Here is a 25,319-nt window from a genome sequence, read left to right on the forward strand (position 1 = left end):
TTCATATTAGCAGCATGCACTACTCCCACAACAATGGCAACATCCAAATCTCAATGTGCCGCTCTCCAAAGATGGCCGACCGTGTTAGTCACACAGGAGGAGGAGGAGGAGATGGTTCCCGTGGGGAGGGGCCTGAGGTGGAGGTTCAGCAGGAAAGACGACATGAGGAGGAGGTGAGCTGCTGTAAGGCAGTGGAGGATGAGAGGATAGACATGTCCCACCAGCAGCGAGAGTCTGTGGTCATCGACGACCTGCCCAGCCCCACCATCAGCGTCATCAGCAGTGACACGGACGGAGAGGAGGGTTCCTCTTGCAGGTTCAAAGGCAGCCCTGACTGCGAGGCATGTAAGAGCTCGCTGAACATGGAGCGGGTGTGTTCCCTCAGCAGCCCAGACAGCACCCTGAGCACCAGCTCCTCTGCCTCGGTGCAGTCCAGCCCGTCCCCCTGTAAGAGGCCCAACAGGTACTGCCAAACTGCACGTTTAAACATTAACAACTTTATAAAACTTGCGTGAGCGGCCACAGTCTTGATCATCAGTAGCAAACATGGACATTTAGTTCTGTTATTGATAGCTTTTGTCTGTTTTCAGCATGTCTGAGGACGATGGTCATGAGAGTGGCTGCGAGACGGTAGACGGTTCCCCTGCCTCGGACTCCAGCCGGAGCCAGAGCCCCTACCTGGAGAGCCGCTACCTAGGCAACCACAGTCATCAATCTCTGAGCATGAGGACAAGTGGCATGGCCCCCCAGAAGGAGCCCAGCAATCCCCCTGTGAGAACCATGGTGGTGCCACCTTTGAAGGTGGTGCTGAACAACAACAACATGGACCTGCACACAGACCGAATGGGTCAGTTTCTATTCACAGCATTACATGTCAAAATTGGTTTAGTATTAACAGTAAAAATAGGCCTATACATTGTAATCTTTTATTTCAGTTTTGTATAACATACAGGCCTGGTTGGAAGTGGTCTCTGTAGGAAAGATGGTGCTTTGTGAGCCTGTTGATGTCTGAATGATGTGTGTCAGCCTGAGGAAATTAGAGAGAGTCTGTCACCTGTGCTGATGTCTGCCTTGCAGGTCACATGGGCGTGGCAGGCAGCTACCACTCCTTAGTTGGTCAGAGAGGCTATCACAGGTGAACATGGGTAACTTACACTGGGCAGCCTGTCTCTGTGGCTGTGCTGATAGCTAGTTGCTTCTGAATGAACACTTCTGATTTGATCTGCTGTTCCTCTTTTTCTCTGATTCTCATGGATATCTATTTCTTCCCCAGTTCATCTTGGTGTGTTTTCATGTGTTTTGGATGCTAAAGAAGGTAATTCGGTAGACTCTTGAGTTAGACCAGCTAATTCATGTTGTAAGCATTATCGCAACCATAAAGCACTGTGGCAATGCTTACAATCCAGGCATGATTAACCTCAACTGTCCATCTGCATTGTCAGATGTTCTTGAGTGTTCATTTACAGCACATCATGTAGGTTTGCTTTTGAGGTGTACAGGCTTTTATATGCACTGCAAATCAGGCTATGGGATGTGTACTGTAACTTGTGATTTATACTGAAGGTAACCTAGCTATACACAGCAATGGACTGTCCACTAAATGGGATTGGATCTGATATGGGACATATATTAGTGCCAACATTTGTAAGTGGCATATTAATCCTGAAATGAAGGGACGCCTAGTCGGTTGTAAAACTGAATGCTTTCAACTGAAATGTCTTCGACATTTATCCCAACCCCTCTGAACCAGAGCGGTGCGGGGGTGCTGCTTTGATCAACTTTACACAACATCGGCGCCCGGGGAACAGTTGTTGGGGGTTCAGTGCCTTGCTCAAGGGCAGAACTGCAGATTTTTTCACCTTGCCAGCTAAGGATTCAAACCAGCGACCTTCTGGTTACTGACCCAACGCTCTTAAACTTGATCAGGTATTTTTGAATGGGCTACGTCTCAATCCACCATATCGGCCTTCCACATCTGCAGTGAAAGGTGACAGCGACAGTGGTGTTTGTCAGACCATGAGACATCCCGAAAATCTTTCTTCTCACAAAAACGTATGTAGTGTCCGAATGGTTTTGCCTACGGTATGACCCCTCTATGGAAAGGTGAGAATCTCACCAACATGTACATAATAACATTAACTCCAAATTCAGTGTTTCATCAAATAATTGTTTTATATATTTTTTTTATACCTAAAGGGGCCCTAAAATTCAAAATCTAGTTGCTAAATGATCCTTGGTATGACTATCTGAAATCAATTCCATATGTTAGCTTAGTACAAAGAGCCTTTCTATCAGCCAAAGTGCATCTCTAGCTCTTGCTCTCTGTCTGTTTGTTTTAGAAAGGCATGCTCTTGTTTCCTGTGGGTCCTTATTGGTCTTGTTACCCTGTCATTTTGAAACACACATTATCTCAATCTGAGAGCCCTTTCTTGTTTCTCTTGCAGTCTTCGAATCCTCATGCCAGTCCAAAAGGCGCTGTGCCCCTGGACGACTGAACCACCACCACCCCCGGCAGCAACAGAAGATGACCACATTCCAGCAGCAGCCCCTGGGCTTCGGCCAGGTCAGTCCCCCTTCCTCTTCCAGGTTTTGGTTAAGTCATTCAAATCTAATTCTACATGTAATTTGACTTTGTTTACATTTGAGTATTTTAGCAAATGCTCTTATCTAGAGCGACTTAGTTTGTAGTGGTGTGTAAAGGTTTTTCCCTCTCCTTGGCCAGCCTCAGGTCCAGCAATACAGCTCCTGCCACAAGGAATGGAACGGAAATTATGGGCTGCACCGGCGGCCGCACGCTTACATCCCTCCCACGGTACACGGCCACGCTTTCACCCCCACCCACAACTCGGGGCCTCACCCCCAGACCACCCTGCTCTCCTATCCTCCCTCTGCGCCCGTCGCCCACCTCCTGGCCTCGCCGTGCGCCCAGCGGCCCGTCCTACAACCCGCCTTCGGCATCTCCCACCCTGGCAGCATTGTCCACCAGGTGACCATGGGCATCAACCACCGCCTGCTGCCCTCACCCACCATCCACCACCAGGGCCAGTTTGGGCCCCTCTTTCCCCCACACTCCTACATCGCCTCCCCAGCCTATACAGGCTTCCCCCTCAGCCCCACCAAACTCAACCAGTACCCTTACCTCTGAGCACCAGCCGCCCAGGGCCATAGGCCAGCAAGGGCAGCCAGAAGTGACAACGTTAACCAAGGCCTTCATCTGTCATCTCTCAAGTTATGACAGAGAAAGAACCCCCCCCCCTCCAGGCTTCAACAAATCATGTTGGTTGATGATGATAGGATTTAAACCTGGGGGGAAAAAATATTGAAAAAAGAATGAATCAACGATTAAGAAATTCTCACTTTTAATGGGTTTTTGCACTTTTGTGCTACAGTGTCATTTGGAGCGTAAGTCTCACAGTACAGTCTCACGGTACACATTGTTCTCAGCCCTGTTTCTCCACCCTTTTCTATATTGCCTTCTACCTAGCATGTGTGCTAGTCACATCACTCGTTAAGCCATCCCAGTCTCCAGTGCTAGGACAAATGTCTCCGTTGGTTCTTTGTGGCGTAAAGGTGTTCCCTAATGACCTAGGTGTTTTCAGTGTGTACCGTCAGTGGTCTGAAAAGGTTGTTCCACACGCTGCATGCCTTCGCATGGGAAAAATAACTTAGTAAAGTTGTTGACAGTTAGATGTCACTCCTGTGTACTGTGAGACTTACTACATCGTAACCTGTTCCCACACCTACTAGTGCCTTCAATATCTGAGGTTGTTAATGTTACTTCTGGCGTTTATAGATGTATCATGTACTGGACTGCAGCACTTGAATATCTGATTATTTTCACTCATGCTTTTGCCTATCAGATAATCAAATAAGTAATACTTATTTGGGCTCATTGTATTTTGGGGGTAAAGATTCACTATGTAGAAATCACTCTGCCATTTCCTGGTTGCAAAAATTCTAATGGTTCGGCAAATTTCAGTTTGTGACAAAACAAGCAAGTATAGAGTAGAGAATCATTGTACCGTCTAAACCGCTGTGAAATATATTTTCCATAACCAAAAATATTCTATTTTTAGCTGTTTGAAGCTGGTGTACAAAAACTAAACTTAAGAATGGGAAGCATAGAAATAGCGCACATAGCTACTGATTCTTAGACTTGCTTTCAATGAGAAGGACAGATCTAGAACACACATTTCTATATATGTGAATTTTGTCCGGTAGCCCAAAAAGATACATTGCAGCTTTAAGCTTATTTTATGCTTTAGGCAAATGTTTATTTTGTTTTGGACTTTTCCTGAATGAACTAATGTACAAACAAAAGGTGAATTATTTAACATTTGATCATCAATTTCTAGTCACTAAGTACTTAATTACTAACAGTATTGACACTGTTTATTGGAACTGCAATACAATCTACATATAGCCGCTGGTTTTCTGCGTTATTGTATTTACAGCCTTTTTCTTAGCGTAATACCGATGTGGGGCACGGCATTGACTATAAACAAACATGCAGATAGTTGGTTGATTCTTTGTATGATCTCATATATCTTCAGAAAACTGTAGTGTTTTGATATACCGTCTATTAACCTAGTGTATAATTGCTGGACTATGTAGTGCTTGACAAGGTGTATTGGTTAAGTGCAATTTCCGCATTAGACTTATACTTTATTTTATTGTTCCATTTGTTGAGGTTTGTTAATGTGTCAACTGCTTATTTTATACATTCTGTCAGGGAGGAAATATCATTTTGTGTGAATTGTTTTTAATTGCTAGTGTGTGAATTAGGTTTTTGTTTTTTCTTACTTACAAATGAAAATGCTTTTTCAGCACCAAAGACTGTAATTCACCCCAAGCAAGGTAGCTACTCTTTCTTTTCCCGTTGTCTTCAAGTATACTGTAGTCATGAAGATGGAATATATTGAGAAAAAATATATTTTAAAAAGGTTTGTTTTAAGCATTTTGGGCAAGTTTTATCATATATCTTGAATGCATCATAGATGAGCTGCTATGTACTGATTACCACTTCAAAATAGCTGTGAATTTAGGGGATTATCTTAGTTCTTACTATGCATTCTTACTTTTGTATAGTTCTAATTACCATATACTAGAAGTGGGTTTTATTTGAGTATAGTGACTGGCATAAAGACTTGTTAGTGCCTCTGTATATTTGCTTTGATATTTGAAGTGTGATTGGAACTACTGTATTACAAGTAATGGAATTAAGTGTTTTTTGTTGTTGTTTTTGTGTGCATATAGCATCAGTATTTTATATTTTTAATCATAGGTTGGGTTCATCATTGCATACAGTAGTTGTGTTGACGATTTTGCTTATCGATTTTAGTTATTGATCTGTTAACATCCTGAAAAGCCTAAAGATGATTCACATTATTGATTGACAGTTCTATATTACCATGCAGATATATTTACTGCAACACCTCTATTTGGTCCCCACCTTTACATTGGGTTGTAGAGATGCCTTCACGTGTGTAATATTTGTTATGAAACGCATCAGTAAGCACTTGTTAAACTTTCAATAAGCTCATCAGGTTTGGGTTGTGGCAAAATCCCACACAGTTTTCATGAAATTGCCGTGGTCAATGAAGTGCTTGACTAATATGGATTTTTCTAGCCATCTATTTTAATTAAGACTCTTAATTATTATTTTTTGTATCTAAAGTGAATTGTGAAAGATTTTCTATAGATTATTCTTATCTATTCATAATAGATCGATTTGAGGCAGATGGGTGTGAATTATTAAACATTTTTCTGTCATAACTCATTAATCCAAACAAGGGCAACTGTCAAATGATGACAGATGATATTTTCTAATCTTTCTAGCCCTTTTGTAGTCTTTCAATACATTGTGGACTGTGAAAGATTGAATATGTTTACTCACTAGCCCCCCAACTCCAGACACACAAATAGCATTTTTCTCACTCTGACAGTGTCTACAACTAGTGCCTTTTCAAATTTTGGTCAAGAGAACTGTTGGTTGATAACTCCATGGCCCCTAGCCAGTCCCTCTCCTGCAGAGTCAAGTGTGGCAGTAGAGTGAAATGGGGATGCTCCTCAACAGAGCGGAGTATTTCCCACCAGAGTGGTAGGATGTTAGGATTATGCAGCCTCATGTTTTATCAGGACTTCTGCAGCCTGTTCAAATCCTCATGTTTCTCACATTTGTTACGAAGTGAGAAAGCACTCTGCTTTTGGACTCAAGTGTACAATTTAGTAGAGCTGACAAACACAATGCATTCTCCTTTCTGAGGAGCTCTTCTGGGTGCTGGCTGTTATCTTCAGATCACTCAATCCCAATGCTCAACCTTAACCATATGGTCTGAATATATAGCTTTTCTACAGAACATAAAAAGACAATTATTCTTAGTCAGGGAATATTTTATACATATAACACTCTACACAGTTTTGTCTCTTTTTTTTTATTGAACACAACAAATGCAAAGCTTTACATACACTGTGAATGTATTTGTGGAGTTGAATTTTTGGGGGCTTTGCAGACATGACAATGTTTTTGTTGCATTTTTTGATGGCTACAGCTATTTCTATTCTGTATATGATAAACATCCATATAGCAGCATCTGTTTTGATTGATCACTTGTTGGTATTTGCTTTAATAACCCACATACACACAGATTAGGTCCAAAGTTGTCACTTTTTAAGTCTATACTGCAACTAATGTATTATGTTATGTCATGCTATTATAATGAATTCAGGGTATTTGTATTGTCCAATATGCCACTGCATTAATCTTCAATCCTTTCCACTTGGTTTGATTGCTTTGGATCTTGTTTGCAGTTATTTCACCTGTTAGTATAAGTTGTATTACACTTCAAGTGATAGGGTAATACACGTCGTAAACACAGCATATAGACTTTATTGCTAAATTGGAAGTGTTAACTGTTTTATTGTGTAGTTTCTGTGGCTTTATTTTAATATGCTTTTGGTTTTATGCTACACTAGTTTGCCATGTAGCAACTGCACTGTGCAATATAATATGAGAACTGGGAACATTTATTATTTTGGATGTAATGTCTCTTACAGTTTGCGGTCGTATTTCTCTCTAGTTCTCAGTGATTTCAATGTGACCAAGCCTTATTTACTTTGTCACAAAAAGCGGGTTTTCCTAGTGACTGTTGGAGTGTCAAATTTAAAAATTGATGGTGTACTATTGTAAAAATTCACTTTGAATAAAAAAAAAATTGCTTCACCCTTCTTGTTTGTGACTTGTATTTTATGAGTAGTACAATACATTAAGTTGTTGATGATACCTTTGACGCTCAATATACATTTACAGATATTTATGCAAATCAAATTGGTAATCGAATTACGATAAATTAAAATAGGAACTATTTTGGGTCGGTTTAGGTTTGCCGTCTATACCCACAAGAGGTCGTCTGTTACGGTGAGGAGATCGCAGTCAACTCTCGCGTCACGCCGCGACGTGATATTTTTTTCTAATGAAATGACGGGTTCGACTTGTAAATATTCCAACAAGGTAGCATAATTGATCACTTCTGCGTTTTGAACGGGAGCCGTTTTCCGTCCGAAACATTAAATGTACTTCTATGGTTATGAGTGCATCTTAGATTGTTCGTAAATAATAGCTTATTACGCGCTAGCAGGTCGACGTAGTGCATGGACTGTTACCTCCACACGCATCACACACAAGGTTCAATGCTGCCGCTTTCTGTCAACCTCGGGGAGAGGCTTTCGGATAACATCGTCCGCAGTGAAGGATTTATCAAATGTATTTGTCAATATTAACACTGTTAGATGTATCAAGGATAAACAAATGGCTTCAAAACATGTGCATAACAGCCTCGATGATTTAATTGTCAGCGGAATAAACAATGCTCCCGCGATTGGCTCGATTGAATGGATAGGTGTGGGAATGGGAGCCACCTTATGTTTCCAGAAAAACGGAAAGACATTGGGACTGGATCGAATGTGGACTAAATATATTTTATCATTTGGAATGGTTTTGCTTTTAATGCAGTCTGTCCTAGCTGCTGATGGTAAGACTCATTATTTGGTTGTTGACAACCTGTTCGAGTAGTATTTGTCTTGCTTGGTAGGACTAACTAATTGGTCTTCATCGAGATGTTAGGCTGTATATGACCTGCGGGTGGATGGGGATTGTATTATATAAATATCTCAAATTGGTTGCACTTTTCAGGTGGAACTCTTCGTACCCTGTCCCTATATTATGACCATCGGTGCACATACGCGGATAATGACGGTGGAGAAAGTAGCAGATCTTCTGGTTATTTTTGTCAAAATAGGAAATTGTGATTTACAACAATCAAGATTCTTAGGAGACCACCGGATTTCGCAATTTGCAATGTAGTATGTGGAGGGGACATTCTAAAATATTACGCACAATAATCTGATTGCGTCTATTTTTGCTTTAAGCAATCACATTCAGACAATTAGACATGCTAAATCAATATAATTGTTGATTTTGTAATGTGGCCTCCCAGCCTCTTGTGTTTTTCGAAGGAAGATAATCGCTGGTGTGGCCTTTGTGCCTGGAGTGGCCTGTGTTCAGCAGTCAAGACTGCAACGACGACAATTATAATTACGCTTCTTGCTTATTTGATCGACAGTGATGGCAGCATTTGTGGAGGTCACTTACCTTCTTGAAATAACATAACGTGTCATGATTTATAAATAATGGATTATGTTGTCATACGAAGCAAAATGCCACTAATGAGATATGTGTTTTTCTTTTCTGCCTTGGACCTGGTGTTTAAAAGACTTAAGCCTATAATTTGACCATGGGTAGCAGTTTTCACCTAATTTTAGCTTTCCAATACATTCAAGTAGGAAAAACATATTGTGATTCAGCCATAGGCCTGCATTAGCCTTTATATTTTCAAATCCTCTCAGATTGCTATTATATCCCTCTTTTCCTCCATTCATGAAACCATATTTGAATACCTTGCCATTTGGTTGTGGGCATGGGCCAGATCCACTTGTGGATGTGAGGATGAGGTGTTTTGTCTTTAATGAGCCCACAGAGCTGTTGCATTAAGTCAACATGGAGCCAAATATGCTGTGTTGCCATGGGAACCGATCTGCCTAACATTAATTGTTTTCTGACAGGGAAATATATAGCCTGCCCTATAGCATATGAATAACCAGTGCTTTTAGACAATAGTGTAAGATTGAAATGCTATGTGATTTGAATAGTGCATGCAAATGAAATGCTTCTCCTGGTAAATTATGGCAGAAAAGATTTCACACTGCTCAACAGCAAACAACAGACATGTTTGAGGTAGAGTAAAATGCATGCCTAGGCCTATACCCTTTAATTAGCAAGAAAACACTATTTTGTGCTCCATTTTATGTCCAATATTTTTCTACCAATTACACACAAATACACATTTCTTTAACCAGGCTTTCCAAGCTGTGGTCACGACATGCAAAATCAACATTGGTGTGGAGAAAAGAGCAGCAAACTGGTATTGGAACAGGCTGCTGCATTCTGGTGTGCTCATAGAGTATGCTACTGGTTAAGTAGGTTGTATTCAGATGAAAAGCCAGTGTATTTATTTATCACTAATTATGACCACAGCTGCTGCTGGTCACAAGGCAATGAATGCCCAATAATAATGAATCTGTCTTCAATTACTGATCAATTATGCTAACCAGGATTCCCATTCTGCTGATAATGGCTTTCAGTGTTTCTGTATTTTATGCATGCTGCTCCAGTTGCATTTCTCCTTCGTATCCTTTATAAAGAATTTGCTGCTCAAAGGATGGTGGGAAAATGTGGGCCCCTTTGTTATGTCCTGTTTGTTAGCCCCTTATACAATCCCATAATAAGATGCCAACAATTAGGATTATGCCGCAATCAAATATTAACAGTTGGGTTGCTTGGGAACTCTTTTAAGAGAATGGCCAAAACATGGCCTGTACAGCACCTTTCCTCATACACTCGTTAGGGCGATTGCCTGTGCTGTGGAAGTTAATTATGCATTGCTAGATCTTAAATATATATTTCCCTTTTACATTAAATACATTATGCATGGAAAGCCTCTGTAAAGCATGTGGGTAGGATGAGCTTGTTGGCTAGTTTGATTTCTAATCCCGATTTAGGTATAGTACTTATTTATTTAGTACTTATTTATTCCTGATCTTTGGGGGAGGTTATCTATTGATCTGAACAGGACAGTGTTTGAAACACAGTTTGTTTATTTTTTTGAAAATGATGTGCTAACACCTTGATGCAGAATACTTCATTTTATATGCACAGTACATTATACTGTATGCATATGTAATGCAAGTTAGTATATTATACTGTGTGTGTGTGTGTGTGTGTGTGTGTGTGTGTGTGTGTGTGTGTGTGTGTGTGTGTGTGTGTGTGTGTGTGTGTGTGTGTGTGTGTGTGTGTGTGTGTGTGTGTGTGTGTGCGTGTGTGTGTGTGTGTGCGTGTGTGTGTGTGTGTGTGTGTGTGTGTGTGTGTGTGTGTGTTTTCCAAACTTGGTCCTGGGACCTTGGTTTTTGCCCTAGCACTACACAGCTGATTCAAATAATCAAGCTTGAAAAACCAAAACGTGCACCCATGTGAGGCCCCAGGACAGAGTTTGGGAAACCCTGTAGATGCCTACTACTCTGCTGCATAGTCCAGTAACTGTGTGTTTATGTTCCCTTTTTAACACTGTAATTCTATCATAGGGACATAAAAGTTTCTCAAAACTATATGACAAGCTTAATGTCCCTGGAAATTGTCCATCAAAATGCTATGTTTTTTAAATGTAATTTCTGTCATCAGGGAATAACGTTGACCCCAAACCAACACATTAGGTAACAGGGCTTTTACACTAAGTCTTTCATGAAAATGTAATCAATCTTCTTAAGATTAAATTACGAATATCCAGATGGATTTATGTCTCCGTCTCCTTGAGCAGTTCTGAACTCACAATGTATTAGAACGCCCTTTCGTCATCGCTCACAGTGACTGCTGTGTGACGGCCTTGATAGTTGCTGCCTGCTGTGTAGCAGCAGTTGTTCAATTTGTGTTGGCCTGGGAGGCCTCAGTACTGACTGAAGAGAAAAACACAAAGAGAAAGCCTGGCTGTCTGGCCTCATTGTAGACCTGAGCAGACCAGGAGATCAAACTGAAAGATAATCAATCAATCAAATGTATTTATAAAGCCCTTCTTACATCAGCTGATGTCACAAAGGGCTGTACAGAAAAGCAGCCTAAAGCCACAAACAGCAAGCAATGCAGGTGTAGAAGCGCAGTGGCTTGGAAAAACTCCCTAGATAAGCCAGAACCTAGGAGGAAACCTAGAGAGGAACCAGGCTATGAGGGAGAAATAACTGCTTTCATTCATTTCAGCACTACCTTACAGTAGCTGTGTGTAGTTATTTATTTGGCACAACTTAATTAGAGGGCTTTGCAATAGTGCTGGATACCTTGACGCTAACGCAAACTAAACCTGTCTGGAACAACCCCATTTACATTTTAGTTTGCAGCTTTAGTGTCCGTTTAGAAGCCACTTGTATCCTCAACCTGCGGAGAGCTGCAAAGATGCTGCTCACTGTATGACTGTCTATTATGTAATGGGAAAGGAGAGCCAAGTGAGTTCTGGCCTTTTAGCTCATCTAATGAATACTATATTCCATTGAATCAGTGACACTGACCATAAGAGCCATTTAACAAATGTGTTTCCTATGAGAGTCACAGGATCATGGGTGACCTCTATCAGATGAATGCTTCTGATTCCCGAGACGATAATGAAATGGCTTCTGTGCTCACGCCATATGCACCTGCAAATCTCCCGCTACAGTAGCTTATGAAACAGCTTTGAGCCACAGCAGGGGACGAGAAAGGGCAAAAAGCATGGCCAGTGGTTCGTTATTGGACCAGTGGAGTCACTGGTTTGTGCAGCAGTTTTGGCATTTATTAAATAAAAAAATCAATGCATACTTTTATGTTCGAAGTCTATCAATCGAAGTGCTCACGCTTCCCTGGGATAGACTATAGCTAGGGGCTTCGTGATTTACTGTTTGGCCGCTTGAGTCTATCAATCGAAGTGCTCACGCTTCCCTGGGATAGACTATAGCTAGGGGCTTCGTGATTTACTGTTTGGCCGCTTGAGTCGATATGAATTCATCATAAAAAATAAAATTTGTAGGCATTGTATCGCAGTGCTAAAGGCGTCACTATGTTTCAGAGGACGCATGACGCGACCTTCGCCTCCGGAGCTTGTTGGGGAGTTGCAGTGATGAGACAAGATCGAAATGGGGGGTGGAGTAGAATACAATTTGTATACATACATGCCCGTGAGTGTGTGTGTGTGTGCATGCGTTTAACACGTAGCTACACAAGGTCAGGTGACTGACTGTGTCCTAAATTCTTTTTAACCTTAGTGCCAGTTCTGACAGTTGATCGTAGTGACAACTGTGAATTCCTCACACGCCATCTGCATTTGAAAGAAGCTATTAGAAATGGATTTAAAAAATATTCTGATAATTACAATTTTGGTTTTAGAGCTACTGTATACAAGTCAAATGTACACTTGCATTTTCTGTTGAATTATGTACATTTCTTTATGAAAATGTTGACAAAGTATATATTTTTGAATGATCTTTAAGGCATATGCCCTACACTAATTGTAATTAAGGGCAATCATGTCAGTATCTTGTTTTGTCAAAAGGCCATATGCTGCTTCTAATACATTGAGCTTTTAGTGTTGGTCTTGTATGTTTGACTTGCTCACATGAGACATGATATTGTCTGTCTCTGGATCAGTAGGCTACAGAGAACAATTCAACAACAACTAATGTAGAGTGAAACAAACTTTCCCAGTGCTTAGGTCTTACTTCTGGTCCCCTGAGGTCAGTTTCCACTCCTCAGATATGACAAATACATTTTCTCACTGCTCTTTTGGAGGGTGGTGCTGGAAAAGCAAGAGGCTCATCTACTTTTAATATGGTTGTGATTACCTGCTGCACCCCTGGGACTTTAAGCTGCTGCTTCGTGGCAAATGCAAGGTGTTTCTTAGGATGCACTGAGGTGAAAATCTCACATGCTCTTCCTTGCAGGAGCTTAGAAAACTCTCAATATTTCAGTCCCTGGTAACTGTGATGCTTACCAGAAGAGAAGGCTACATAGCCAAACTGAGCCTGACAGAAAATAAACAAGGCCTGTTGAAATCCATGCTCCATCCATTGTTGTTATTCATTATCACTGTCACACAAGCCATCAGGTTTGTTGTGGAAAGTGAGCATGGCAGGATCAGTGTTTGTTTGTTTGCCAAAGTGGATTCAGGGTGATGTAATGGTATTTGCTGTGTCCCCTTTCTGTGTTGCTTTTCATGAGCTCCAGTGCTAGACTAGAGCTCCCCCAGCAACATCACATGACTGTCTTTCTTCTTCAAATCAAAGGCATGCAGCAGAAAGACCAAAGAGCCTCCTCAGTGCCCCTTACAGAGAGGATTCTTGGTCACTGCCTGCCTGCCTGCCTGCCTCACCACAATATCCCCAGATTGTCAACTACATAATTTTCCACTCTCTGCGCATGTCCTTATGTGGCCAATTTTAAAATTGTTGTGGCTCAGAATGTCACGCTCTCGCTTTGTTTTTGCTAGACTGCCTGACCTACCCCGAGCCAGAGAAATGGTCACATGACTGTCTTATCTAGTCACACGGGACCCAGTAATGCCTGCCTAGATGAGCTGCTAACCTTCTGCATCAGTGCCATCACAACCAAGTTTTATTTATCACATTGGGAAAGCATCCTTCACTTGCAATGTGCTAGTTACCTTGTTTAGTCCTCCAATGGTATGCATTAACACCACACCTTGTTACTTTGTGGTTTAACTAGGCTTATTATTATTATTCTTTGATATGATAATTCAGTTGTACTAATGCTTTTATAAAAAATCTTCAAAAATATTTTGGGTACTACCAATGTATGTATCATTAAATGACCTTTAGGAAATATTGCAGACTGTGGCTTTAAGTGTGTGACAACTGAAGTGCCAGAGTATGTCCATCATATTCTCCCAGGACCCAGGAGTGTGACCACTGCAATATAGGTCACACACTGAGCCTGGGCTCCAACAACACAGGAAACAGAATATGGCACTTTGTTTGTTCTGAATCTATTTTACAGCTGTTTTTACCAGCCTGTATGCAGCACTGTCACGTCATTGGCTTCTTTCAACCCTCTAAAAATGTTTAATACCCTCCTTAATCGTAAGCTGTGCAAAGCTCAGGCTCTGGTTTGACTTTTAGTTTTGCATTTATATGAGTTAGCGTGCAGAAAATGGAAAGGGTTTACTGCGATAACGTAATACCGTGCTCCTATAAGTCTGTCTTCAGCTCTTCATTTCTGGTAATGTCTTACCTGGGAGACAGTGCCACTGTCTTTCAATCACTGTAGCCTATGTGGTTTAATGCTTTTACATTTTATATTCCACTGATTAGTAATATTTCATGACTACTAATTACAGTACTATTTAATTACTGTAAATATAATTCCATTGACTCTATAGATGGAACGACAGCTCTTAGAAAGCAGTGTTGTTGCTATGCTGTGTCTACAGATGCATGCTGAGATGCAGTGTGACCTCACTTAGCAGGTGTCTGTGCAGTACCGGTCAGGGTAAATGGAAGCCATTTCTGTTATTCTGTTGTGTTTGACAAACAAAACAGTGAAATATTAGCTGAACTTTCATATAACTCAGAGCTCAAATCTGCCAGCCATACTGCCACTGCTGTATGCCCTCTGTCCATACTTTATGATGACATTTCCTTATCTGCCTTATCTTCAAGTCAGAGGACATTACTGTGATAAAACATTTCCAAACATACTCCTTAGACTAGTGTTGCTTCGCTAAATGCAATACAATATGGTACATATTTTGTCATTTTTCATATTCACGTTTCCTATGTTTTGCTTGTGGAATAAATTGCTCTAATCAGCATTTAAGGTGAATATTTAATTGCTACCTTTGGGCCCTGTAGTCTTCCTGAAAAACACTGTAAAAGTGTTATTTACTCTGTACTGTAGATGCACTATTTAACCCAGCGAGACAGATGGACACTATGAATAGTTTCAGGAAGTGTGTATCTGTCCATCCTGTTGGAAAGATGTCACTCCATGGAAAGCACACCACATTGTCTCAATGGGTTTCATTTCACTTGGACACTTCCCCAGCGCCCCCTCCTCACCACCTGCGCCTAGGATGGTGATGCACCATGTTTCCTGCCCGAACGGATCAGTGTTCTGAATGGGCAGAGCTTTTTCATGAACCCCAGGATGGCTGGAGCAGTCGTGTTGTCAAATGAACCCAATTGCTGTCCACTGCCATGGCTCATACCTCTCAGTGAACTCTCAGTGCTTCTGATGGAGGGCCCATATGTTGCACCCTGTCAGAGCAGGTGGCTTTCTGTGGGGGTTAGGATAGATACAGAAGAGGTCTTCAGTGTGTCCTGTCTTGAAGACCCCAAATGCTGTCACACTTACACTTCTGATCTTATAGGGTATTTTAGAATGAATATCTACTGGTAGGGTTGGCAAAAAAAAATGTGCAAACTCATTGTCATATATATTCATGGAGTTATTTTGATTATTGGTTTATCAGAGCTTTTTATAGGATTAATTGCTGCTAGTTCTTGGTAGATCCATTGTTTGAGATGAACAGTTCAGTGGGTAGAGTTAATGGGAGACAGAGGGATTGCATCCTGGGAAATTTAGGCACAGGCCTGGTTGTACAAAGCCCGCCTGATTTGGAAATCCTTCCTTTTAAATTAAACAATCCTCCGATGAATAAGTTGAGAATGTGGGGGAAGTTCAGAATGGAAATACTGTACAAATGCGCTCTGGAGATTTGCCAGTATTTCACCGGCTGCCTTCCAGAAGACAATAAACCCTGTTAGCTGCCCAATCCTCATCGTTCGCTTGTACTGAGGAAAGGGGCCTTTGAAAACACCACCACTGTATCAGCACAGAATCCCAAGCTATAGCTTTCACTTGTAGGTTGAGATATGTTTTTAAATCACAGCAGCTGCTTACGTGTGTCCCAGATATGTACCTAACATCTAAATCTATTCCCTATGCTTATCCTGAACAAAACATAAGTGACCTACTTTTAATTTTTTATTTATTTAAATTAAACCCTTTATATAACTAGGCAAGTCAGTTAAGAAAAAAATATTATTTTCAATGACAGCCTAGGAACAGTGGACTGCCTTGTTCAGGGGCAGAACGGCAGATTTGTACCTTGTCAGCTCAGGTATTTGAACTTGCAACCTCTCGGTTACTAGTCCAACGCTCTAACCACTAGGCCACCCTGCCGCTCTAACCACTAGGCCACCCTGCCGCTCTAACCACTAGGCCACCCTGCCGCTCTAACCACTAGGCCACCCTGCCGCTCTAACCACTAGGCCACCCTGCCGCTCTAACCACTAGGCCACCCTGCCGCTCTAACCACTTGGCCACCCTGCCGCTCTAACCACTAGGCCACCCTGCCGCTCTAACCACTAGGCCACCCTGCCGCTCTAACCACTAGGCCACCCTGCCGCTCTAACCACTTGGCCACCCTGCCGCTCTAACCACTAGGCCACCCTGCCGCTCTAACCACTAGGCCACCCTGCCGCTCTAACCACTAGGCCACCCTGCCGCTCTAACCACTAGGCCACCCTGCCGCTCTAACCACTAGGCCACCCTGCCGCTCTAACCACTAGGCCACCCTGCCGCTCTAACCACTAGGCCACCCTGCCGCTCTAACCACTAGGCTACCTTACAGTGGGAACTTAATGTTCCCACTGTCACAGTTCCATAATGATACTCCTGGATGACTAAGAAATTTTTGTGGCCTCACATGTTCTGCTCCTTGGTGTGAAGTCTGTTTCTCCCTCCCTCATGTTGTTGACAGGAGGGCACGGCCAGGCTTCGTTTTGAATAACAATATTTAATATTTTCAAGATGTAGTTATAGATTGAGCCGATGTTGATGAGAAACATGAGAGACAGTGAAGACGTCATCATCAGGCCTCTGGGATTGATGAGTCAAATAGAGAATAAATGCGTTCCTCCCTAAGTCTCATCTCTCTCTTTGTTTTTCAGATGAAGGGCACTACAACGGGTCATCAGGACATGCAGCTCTGCCTCAGGACCCAGCTGTGCCCTCTAACCTCTCTGCCAGGGCAACACCAGTGAAGGATTGGCTCCTGGGCGCTCTAGTCGTACCCACAGACCCATCAGGGGCGACAGCAGAGAGCACCAGAGAGCAGCCAGGGTTCTCCTCTGTACTGACCCTGCTGGCTAACTCAGACCAAGAGCCACAGGCCCCAGTGCAACCATCAGTACTAGCTAATGCCTCCTCAGGCATCAACAATGACAATCAAACAGCAGGAACAACAGACCCTTTGTCGTTAGCCCCTGTAGCCAACAGCACCTCAAACACCAGCTCAGGTAGGACCCATGTTCAAACAGTCATCCACACCATCTAATAGAAGAATACAAATATCATACGTACAGCCTCCTGACTGTGTTTAAAGTCTACAGACTAGATATTTTGTTTCCTTATCCATCATCATGCTCTGCACATTCATTCCCTCAAAATCCACCATTTAATTTTATTTTGGTCCAACTCAGTTCCACATCATCTTGCCCCACCCCCTCCATCGTCTACCTCCCCGGTGCCTGCTGCCTCTCCCGGTCTGACATCATCCTCACAGTATGAGACATCATCAAAATGGGGACATTATTCACCTGATATGAATTACCTGATGTGACATCATTCAAACGCTGTTTGTTGTCTCATTGCAGAGGAGGCGGTCAGCAGTTTGCCTGCAAACCCAGATTTACCAACAGTCCCAGTGTCCTCTCTGGCCACCCTGGGGGAGGGCGACTCCACCCTCCCAGACAATGTGACTAGTCCTTTCTCTACTCATACATGGAACACCACCAAACCTGCAAGGGCTGACAATTACACCACTATACCATCCACCACAGCGGCACACACCAACCCAACACCAGACACTGTGACCAATGACAGTCTACAGCTCACGACTGTGACCACCACGACCGTCACGCCCCTGACCGTGACCACCACAACTGTGACACCCCAGACCACGACAGCTTTGACCACAGAGGCGGTTACGACCATACCCCGGACCACTACGACCACACAGGAAGTGACCACCTTCCAAGAAACTACATTGATGACAACCACAACTGACCCACCCACCACGGCGACGACAACCACAAGTGCTCCCACTACCACAAACGCTCCCACTACAAGTACAACTACCACTGCACCGACCACCACTTTGACTGTCACCACCACAGAAACCACCCCTGGACCAACCACAACTGAATCTCCTCCCATCAGTGCTGAAGAGGAACGTCAACCATGTAACATCACTGAGAAGACCTGGGTCAAAACAGGTATGGGCTCTCAGTTTACAGCTCAGTTTGAACAACCTTTCACTAACATACACTGTGTTGTTTCTTTGAGTTGTTACAGTATCTTTACAACCATAATAAAAGTCCCCTGGTTCCTTCCAAAGGATGTCCCATCCTTCACATCCAGAAGACTGACACACCTCATGTATGTGTTTTCCTCCACAGTGTTGTCTATGCAGTTGAGGAGGAACAGGCTTGATATAATTGTGAGGCAGAATCTGTCTAAAGGACTCACCCATGCTCTACAGAGGGCCTTCAATGACACCAATGTTTATGTCCAGGTCAGTATTGTACTGCACTCTGTGTTCGGATGCTGTTACTGCTGTACTGTACCTGGAGAACAACATGTATACCACCGTTCAAAAGTTTGGGTCACTTAGAAATGTCCTTGTTTTTGAAAGAAAATCATTTTTTTGTCCTTTAAATTAACATCAAATTGATCAGAAATACAGTGTAGATATTGTTATTGTTGTAAATGACTATTGTAGCTGGAAATGGCATATTTTCTATGGAATATCTACGTAGGCGTACAGAGGCCCATTATCAGCAACCATCACTCATGTGTTCCAATGGCACGTTGTGTTAGCTAATCCACGTTTTTCACAAGACTAATTGATCAGTAGAAAACACTTTTGCAATTATGTTAGCACAACTGAAAACTGGCCTTTTTTAGACTAGTTGAGTATCTGGAGCATCATCGTTTCTGGGTTCGATTACAGACTCAAAATGTCCAGAAACAAAGAACTTTCTTCTGAAACTCGTCAGTCTATTCTTGTTCTGAGAAATGAAGGCTATTCCAAAGTGAGAAATTTCCAAGAAACTGAAGATCCCGTACAACGCTGTGCACTACTCCCTTCACAGAACAGAACAAACGGTCTCTAACCAGAATAGAAAGAGGAGTGGGAGGCCCCAGTGAAAAACTGAGCAAGAGGACAAGTACATTAGAGTGTCTAGTTTGAGAAACAGACACCTCACAAGTCCTCAACTGGCAGCTTCATCAAATATTACCCGCAAAACACCAGTCTGAATGTCAACACTGAAGAGGCAACTCCGTATGCTGGCCTTCTAGGCAGAGTTCCTCTGTACAGTGTCTGTGTTCTTTTTCCCATCTTAATCTTGTATTTTTATTGGCCATTCTGAGCTATATGGCTTTTTCTTTGCAACTCTGCCTAGAAGGCCAGCATCCCGGAGTCGGACTTCATTGTTGCTGTTGAGACTGGTGTTTTGCGGGTACTATTTAATGAAGCTGCCAGTTGAGGATTGTGAGGCGTCTGTTTCTCAAATACAACATTAACAATGTCTGCACTGTATTTCTGATTAATTTGATATTATTTTGATGGACAAAAAAAATGTTTTTCTTTCAAAAATAAGGACATTTCTATGTGACCCCAATTGTTTGAACGGTAGTGTACATCAAATATAGTATGTGCCATAGTCCCGTTCAAATATTGCATCATCCATCTTTGCGCTGTTGGAAAAGCATTTGGTATTAGTCATTATTATTATTATTTTTTGCATATCCCACTCCTCCTGAGACACCCTTGGAGTGTGGGGACACGGCCAGGGTGTTCAGCCATTATTAAAGGCGACCCTGGAGCAATTAGGGTGAACTGCCTTGCTCAAGGGCACTTCAACAGAATTGTTTTCACCTAGTCGGCTCTGGGATTCGAAACCAGCGACGTTTTGGTTACTGGCCCAACGCTCTTAACTGCTAGGTTGCCTAGCTGTTACGAATGTTGAGATGGCCACTTCTAAAGGAACTATAGTGAGTGTGTTGACTTATTCTTCCTCTCCTCTTCGCCCTATTATTCATGGAGTCCAATCTCTCACTGTGATAGCAGAGACTGAAGTGACTAATGATAAAAGGATTTCAATAAGATAATAAATGGTCTCTTGAATTGTGGATAGGCTTTGCATAATAGAGGCTGTTAAGAGTATGTGAAGAGAAAGACTCTTATGGACCCTACCAGCTGAATGACTACAACTCATTATTACCAGCGTTTCCTCTTCGGAAATGTCCATTATTCAGCTCTCGTTCTCTCTGTTTCTCTCTGTCTGTTCCTCTCTGTCTGATTCTGTGTGTCTGTCATATTCTCTCTGTCTGATTCTCTTTGTGTGATTCTGTGTGTCTCTGCCATATTCTCTCTCTGTTTCTCCCTGTGTGTTTCTCCCTGTGTTTTATTCTATGTTTCTCCCGTGTGTGTTTCTCTCTGTGTTTTATTCTCTGTTTCTATCTGTGTTTCTCCCTGTGTTTTATTCTATGTTTCTCCCTGTGTGTTTCTCTCTGTGTTTTATTCTCTGTTTCTCCCTGTGTGTTTCTCTCTGTGTTTTATTCTCTGTTTCTATCTGTGTTTCTCCCTGTGTTTTATTCTCTGTTTCTCCCTGTGTGTTTTATTCTATGTTTCTCCCTGTGTGTTTTATTCTATGTTTCTCCCTGTGTGTTTCTCTCTGTGTTTTATTCTGTTTCTCCCTGTGTTTTATTCTCTGTTTCTATCTGTGTTTCTCCCTGTGTTTTATTCTATGTTTCTCCCTGTGTGTTTCTCCCTGTGTTTTATTATCTGTTTCTATCTGTGTTTCTCCCTGTGTTTTATTCTCTGTTTCTATCTGTGTTTCTCCCTGTGTTTTATTCTCTGTTTCTCTCTGTGTTTTATTCTCTGTTTTATCTGTGTTTCTCCCTGTGTTTTTTCTCTGTTTCTATCTGTTTTCTCTCTGACTCTCAGTCCTCTGTTTCTATCTGTGTTTCTCCCTGTGTTGTTTCTCTCTGTGTTTTATTCTCTGTTTCACTCTGTATGTTTCTCTCTGTTTCTCCCTGTGTTTTATTCTCTGTGTGTTTCTCTCTGTTTCTCTCTGACTCTCAGTCCTCTGTTTCATCTCTCCCTGTCTTGGTCTCTCTTTCTCTCTCTCTCTCTGTCTAACTGATGGCTGACTCAAGTTTAAGTCCATTGATTTCCTGCCTGTGCTGTCTGTCTATCTGTCAGTCTGTTTGGGGTGTGATTCAGTGGCTGCTACTCTATCCAAGGCCTCCTCTCCTCTCCCCATCAGAACCCATGTATTATTAGTGAGCCTGGAGGTGATCAGCGGGAGACATCACAAACACCAGCTGTATAGTTAGTGTGTCTGTGGATAGCTAGCTAACACATACTGGTAGAGACTGATGAGGAGTGGGTGGTACTACAAAGGACCAGAGACGCTAGCCTTGACCATTGCCATCGTATTGTCTGTTAACGATAGCGATCAAGATATTAACTACATGTTTTCACTTCTCAGATTGAACGGGATCTCTGCAGCCCTCATAATGTCACCCTTGGGTACTATGTAGCCAGTGGGAAAATGGTCTACATCGCATCTGTGGTGGTGGAGACAGTGAAGGCTTATGGTTTTGACAAAGTGCTAGCAGACATCCGGCAGCACAGTCCTCTGGTGATGGCTGTTCTGCTTCCTGTGGCCCCCTGGGCCCCTAGCCTCAGTGTCCATCTGCAGCTCAAAACAGGTATGGCACATCAGGAACAACACAGTGACACTGCTGGATGATGTGACCATGATTGTAAACAATGTTGTACTGTGCTGTTGTGTACTGTAACTGAATGTGCTGTGCTGGTATATTGATTGGTGCTCTGCTGTTTTTAGTTCTCAGGTTCGTAGGTCCAGCGGACCGCATCAACTCCTGCAGTTTTGTTCAGATGATGGAGCAACGGCTGGAGAATGCGTTTGAGGAAGCTCAGGACAAAGTGATGGAATCTTACAGCGGGCTTTCTGTTGAGGTACATTTATGACTTGGGATCATATTCAATCACACACAATTAGCATAGTTGTTTAGAGCGTTGCATTTACTTCAACATGTCTGGTTTCGTCTGTGTTTGTTCAGATCCAGAGCACCTCCCAAGCGATTGGCTCTCCTGCCGTATCTCTGGTCTATGTGGTCAAGAACCAGGCCGCGATCCTGAATGGAACCGTCTCCAGCGGTCTCCTGAATCAGCTGACCGCAGAGCTGGTGGGCTACTTCCTCTTCTTCCCGCCCCTCGTCATTGCTGAGCGTAAGTGCCCCACTGCATCATGGGAAGGGTTTGATTTCCCTGGCTTTTTCTCCTTATTTATTCATTTTCTGATACATCAATATTGATGTCATATCCTTCAGCGATATTGTCCTTCAACGATAGCTAGGGTTGAGGTTAATTCCACAAATTAAATTATAAATCAATTCCCTCTACCTGTAAATTCCATTTAATTCAACTCAAATTCCAGGTCAGTATTTTAATTCAGAGATAATTCAATTAGTCTCAATTCTAATGTCAGTTAAATTCCAAGATTTCAATTCCATGTTCAATATTATCTCCAACAATTCCTCAAATTCCAATCTAATTGAATTCCCTCAGGCTTTTCTGGCTGTCCATGTCACTGTTCAGACTTTCTATACTGGAAATATAGAAATACAAATTGAAATTATTTCAAACTAATCCTGCGGTCCATTTTTAAACTAAGTGCATTAATTCCATTAAATCAAATATTGAATTACAATTAAATTCCAAATATTTATATATGTTTTTACATTTAAATTATAATTCAAACAGTCCAAACTAGAGGTCGACCGATTCCGATTTTTCAACGCCGATACGATACCGATTATTGGAGGACCAAAAAAAGCCGATACCGATTAATCAGACTAGTTTTTAGTATTTTGACAATTACAACAATACTGAATGAACACTTGTTTTTTAACTTAATATAATACATGTTCAATTTGGTTTAAATAATGCAAAAACAAAGTGTTGGGGAAGTAAAAGAGCAATATGTGCCATGTAAAAATGCTAACGTTTGAGTTCCTTGCTCAGAACATGAGAACATATGAAAGTTGGTGGTTCCTTTTAACATGAGTCTTCAATATTCCCAGGGAAGAAGTTTTAGGTTGTAGTTAATATAGTATTTATAGGACTATTTCTCTCTATACCATTTGTATTTGGAACGAATTGCAAAAATTGCTGAAGTTGGAGACTTTTATCTCCCTCACCAACTTCAAACATCAGCTATCCGAGCAGCTAACCGATCGCTGCAGCTGTACATAGTCTATAGGTAAATAGCCCACCCATTTTCACCTACCTCATTCCCATACTGTTTTTATACTGTTTTTATTTATTTACTTTTCTGCTCTTTTGCACACCAATATCTCTACCTGTACATGACCATCTGATCATTTATCACTCCAGTGTTAATCTGCAAAATTATATTATTCGCCTACCTCCTCATGCCTTTTGCACACATTGTATATAGACTGCCCATTTTTTCTACTGTGTTATTGACTTGTTAATTGTTTACTCCATGTGTAACTCTGTGTTGTCCGTTCACACTGCTATGCTTTATCTTGGACAGGTCGCAGTTGCAAATGAGAACTTGTTCTCAACTAGCCTACCTGGTTAAATAAAGGTGAAAAAAAAAAAAAATAAGAATAATTTCATATACCTTTCATATACCTTTGACTATTGTGGTCCTTCTGTAGCTCAGTTGGTAGAGCATGGCGCTTGTAACGCCAGGGTAGTGGGTTCGATCCCCGGGACAACCCATACGTAGAATGTATGCACACATGACTGTAAGTCGCTTTGGATAAAAGCGTCTGCTAAATGGCATATATATATATATACTATTGGATGTTCTTATAGGCACTTTAGTATTGCCAGTGTAACAGTATAGTTTCCGTCCCTCTCCTCACCCCCTACCTGGGCTTGAACCAGGAACACATCGACAACAGCCACACTCGAAGCAGCATTACCCATCGCTCCACAAAAGCCGCGGCCATTGCAGAGCAAGGGGAACAACCACTCCAAGTCTCAGAGCGAGTGATGTATGAAACACTGTTAGCGCACACCTCGCTAACTAGCTAGCCATTTCACATCGGTTACACCATCCATCCATTCAAGCTGACCATCCATTCAAGCTGATAGGCTTGAAGTCATAAACAGCGCTGTGCTTGCGAAGAGCTGCTGGCAAAACGCACGAAAGTGCTGTTTGAATGAATGCTTACGAGCCTGCTGCTGCCTACCATCGCTCAGTCAGACTGCTCTATCAAATATAAAATCATAGACTTAATTATAACATAATAACACACAGAAATATGGTCGAATCCGGAAACTATAATTTCGAAAACAAAAAGTTTATTATTTCAGTGAAATACGGAACAGTTTGGTATTTTATCTAACGGGTGGCATCCCTAAGTCTAAATATTCATGTTACAATGTACAACCTTCAATGTTATGTCATAATTACGTAAAATTCTACATTACATTTACATTTAAGTCATTTAGCAGACGCTCTTATCCAGAGCGACTTACAAATTGGTGCATTCACCTTATGACATCCAGTGGGACAGTCACTTAACAATTCTGGCAAATTAGTTCGCAATGAGCCAGGTTGCCCAAACTGTTGCACATACCCTGACTCTGCGTGCAATGAACGCAAGAGAAGTGACACAATTTCACCTGGTTAATATTGCCTGCTAACCTGGATTTCTTTTAGCTAAATATGCAGGTTTAAAATATATACTTCTGTGTATTGATTTTAAGAATGGCATCGGTGTTTATTGTTAGATAGTCGTGCAACGATTGTGCTTTTTTCGCAAATGCGCTTTTGTTATATCACCCCCGTGCGTTGCATCGATTACATGCAACACAGGACACGCTAGATAAACTAGTAATATCATCAACCATGTGCAGTTAACTCGTGATTATGATTGATTGATTGATTGATTGTTTTTTATAAGATAAGTTTAATGCTAGCTAGCAACTTACCTTGGCTTCTACTGTATTCGTGTAACAGGCTGGCTCCTTGTGTAGTGCAATGAGAGGCAGGTGGTTAGAGTGTTGGACTAGTTAACCGTAAGGTTGCAA

At 41.9% G+C, this 25,319-nt stretch overlaps 2 protein-coding genes across 17 annotated transcripts in view; both read left to right on the forward strand.

Moving 5' to 3' along the window:
• Positions 1 to 7,227, forward strand: part of LOC124034083 (homeodomain-interacting protein kinase 3-like) — a 49,346-nt gene extending 42,119 nt beyond the window's left edge. For 4 of the 11 annotated variants that reach the window (XM_046346832.1, XM_046346815.1, XM_046346824.1 and 1 more), the window contains exons 12-16: positions 11 to 463; positions 591 to 847; positions 1,078 to 1,135; positions 2,445 to 2,563; positions 2,723 to 7,227. In XM_046346832.1, the coding sequence (XP_046202788.1) occupies positions 11 to 463; positions 591 to 847; positions 1,078 to 1,135; positions 2,445 to 2,563; positions 2,723 to 3,168 (1,333 nt within the window). In that variant the 3' untranslated portion in view covers positions 3,169 to 7,227. Of the gene's footprint in view, positions 1 to 10; positions 464 to 590; positions 1,136 to 1,273; positions 2,564 to 2,722 lie in introns of those variants that run through there. The other 7 variants (XR_006838525.1, XM_046346847.1, XM_046346839.1 and 4 more) reach the window with 7 other exon arrangements.
• Positions 7,228 to 7,465: 238 nt separating this feature from the next.
• Positions 7,466 to 25,319, forward strand: part of LOC124034127 (UPF0606 protein KIAA1549L-like) — a 55,848-nt gene continuing 37,994 nt past the window's right edge. For 4 of the 6 annotated variants that reach the window (XM_046346887.1, XM_046346904.1, XM_046346896.1 and 1 more), the window contains exons 1-7: positions 7,467 to 8,030; positions 17,101 to 17,448; positions 17,806 to 18,426; positions 18,610 to 18,725; positions 21,712 to 21,934; positions 22,072 to 22,205; positions 22,310 to 22,478. In XM_046346887.1, the coding sequence (XP_046202843.1) occupies positions 7,808 to 8,030; positions 17,101 to 17,448; positions 17,806 to 18,426; positions 18,610 to 18,725; positions 21,712 to 21,934; positions 22,072 to 22,205; positions 22,310 to 22,478 (1,834 nt within the window). In that variant the 5' untranslated portion in view covers positions 7,467 to 7,807. Of the gene's footprint in view, positions 8,031 to 8,248; positions 8,642 to 17,100; positions 17,449 to 17,805; positions 18,427 to 18,609; positions 18,726 to 21,711; positions 21,935 to 22,071; positions 22,206 to 22,309; positions 22,479 to 25,319 lie in introns of those variants that run through there. The other 2 variants (XM_046346912.1, XM_046346929.1) reach the window with 2 other exon arrangements.

The sequence above is a fragment of the Oncorhynchus gorbuscha genome, linkage group LG01 (assembly GCF_021184085.1).
Source record: "Oncorhynchus gorbuscha isolate QuinsamMale2020 ecotype Even-year linkage group LG01, OgorEven_v1.0, whole genome shotgun sequence".
Taxonomy (NCBI): Eukaryota; Metazoa; Chordata; class Actinopteri; order Salmoniformes; family Salmonidae; genus Oncorhynchus; species Oncorhynchus gorbuscha.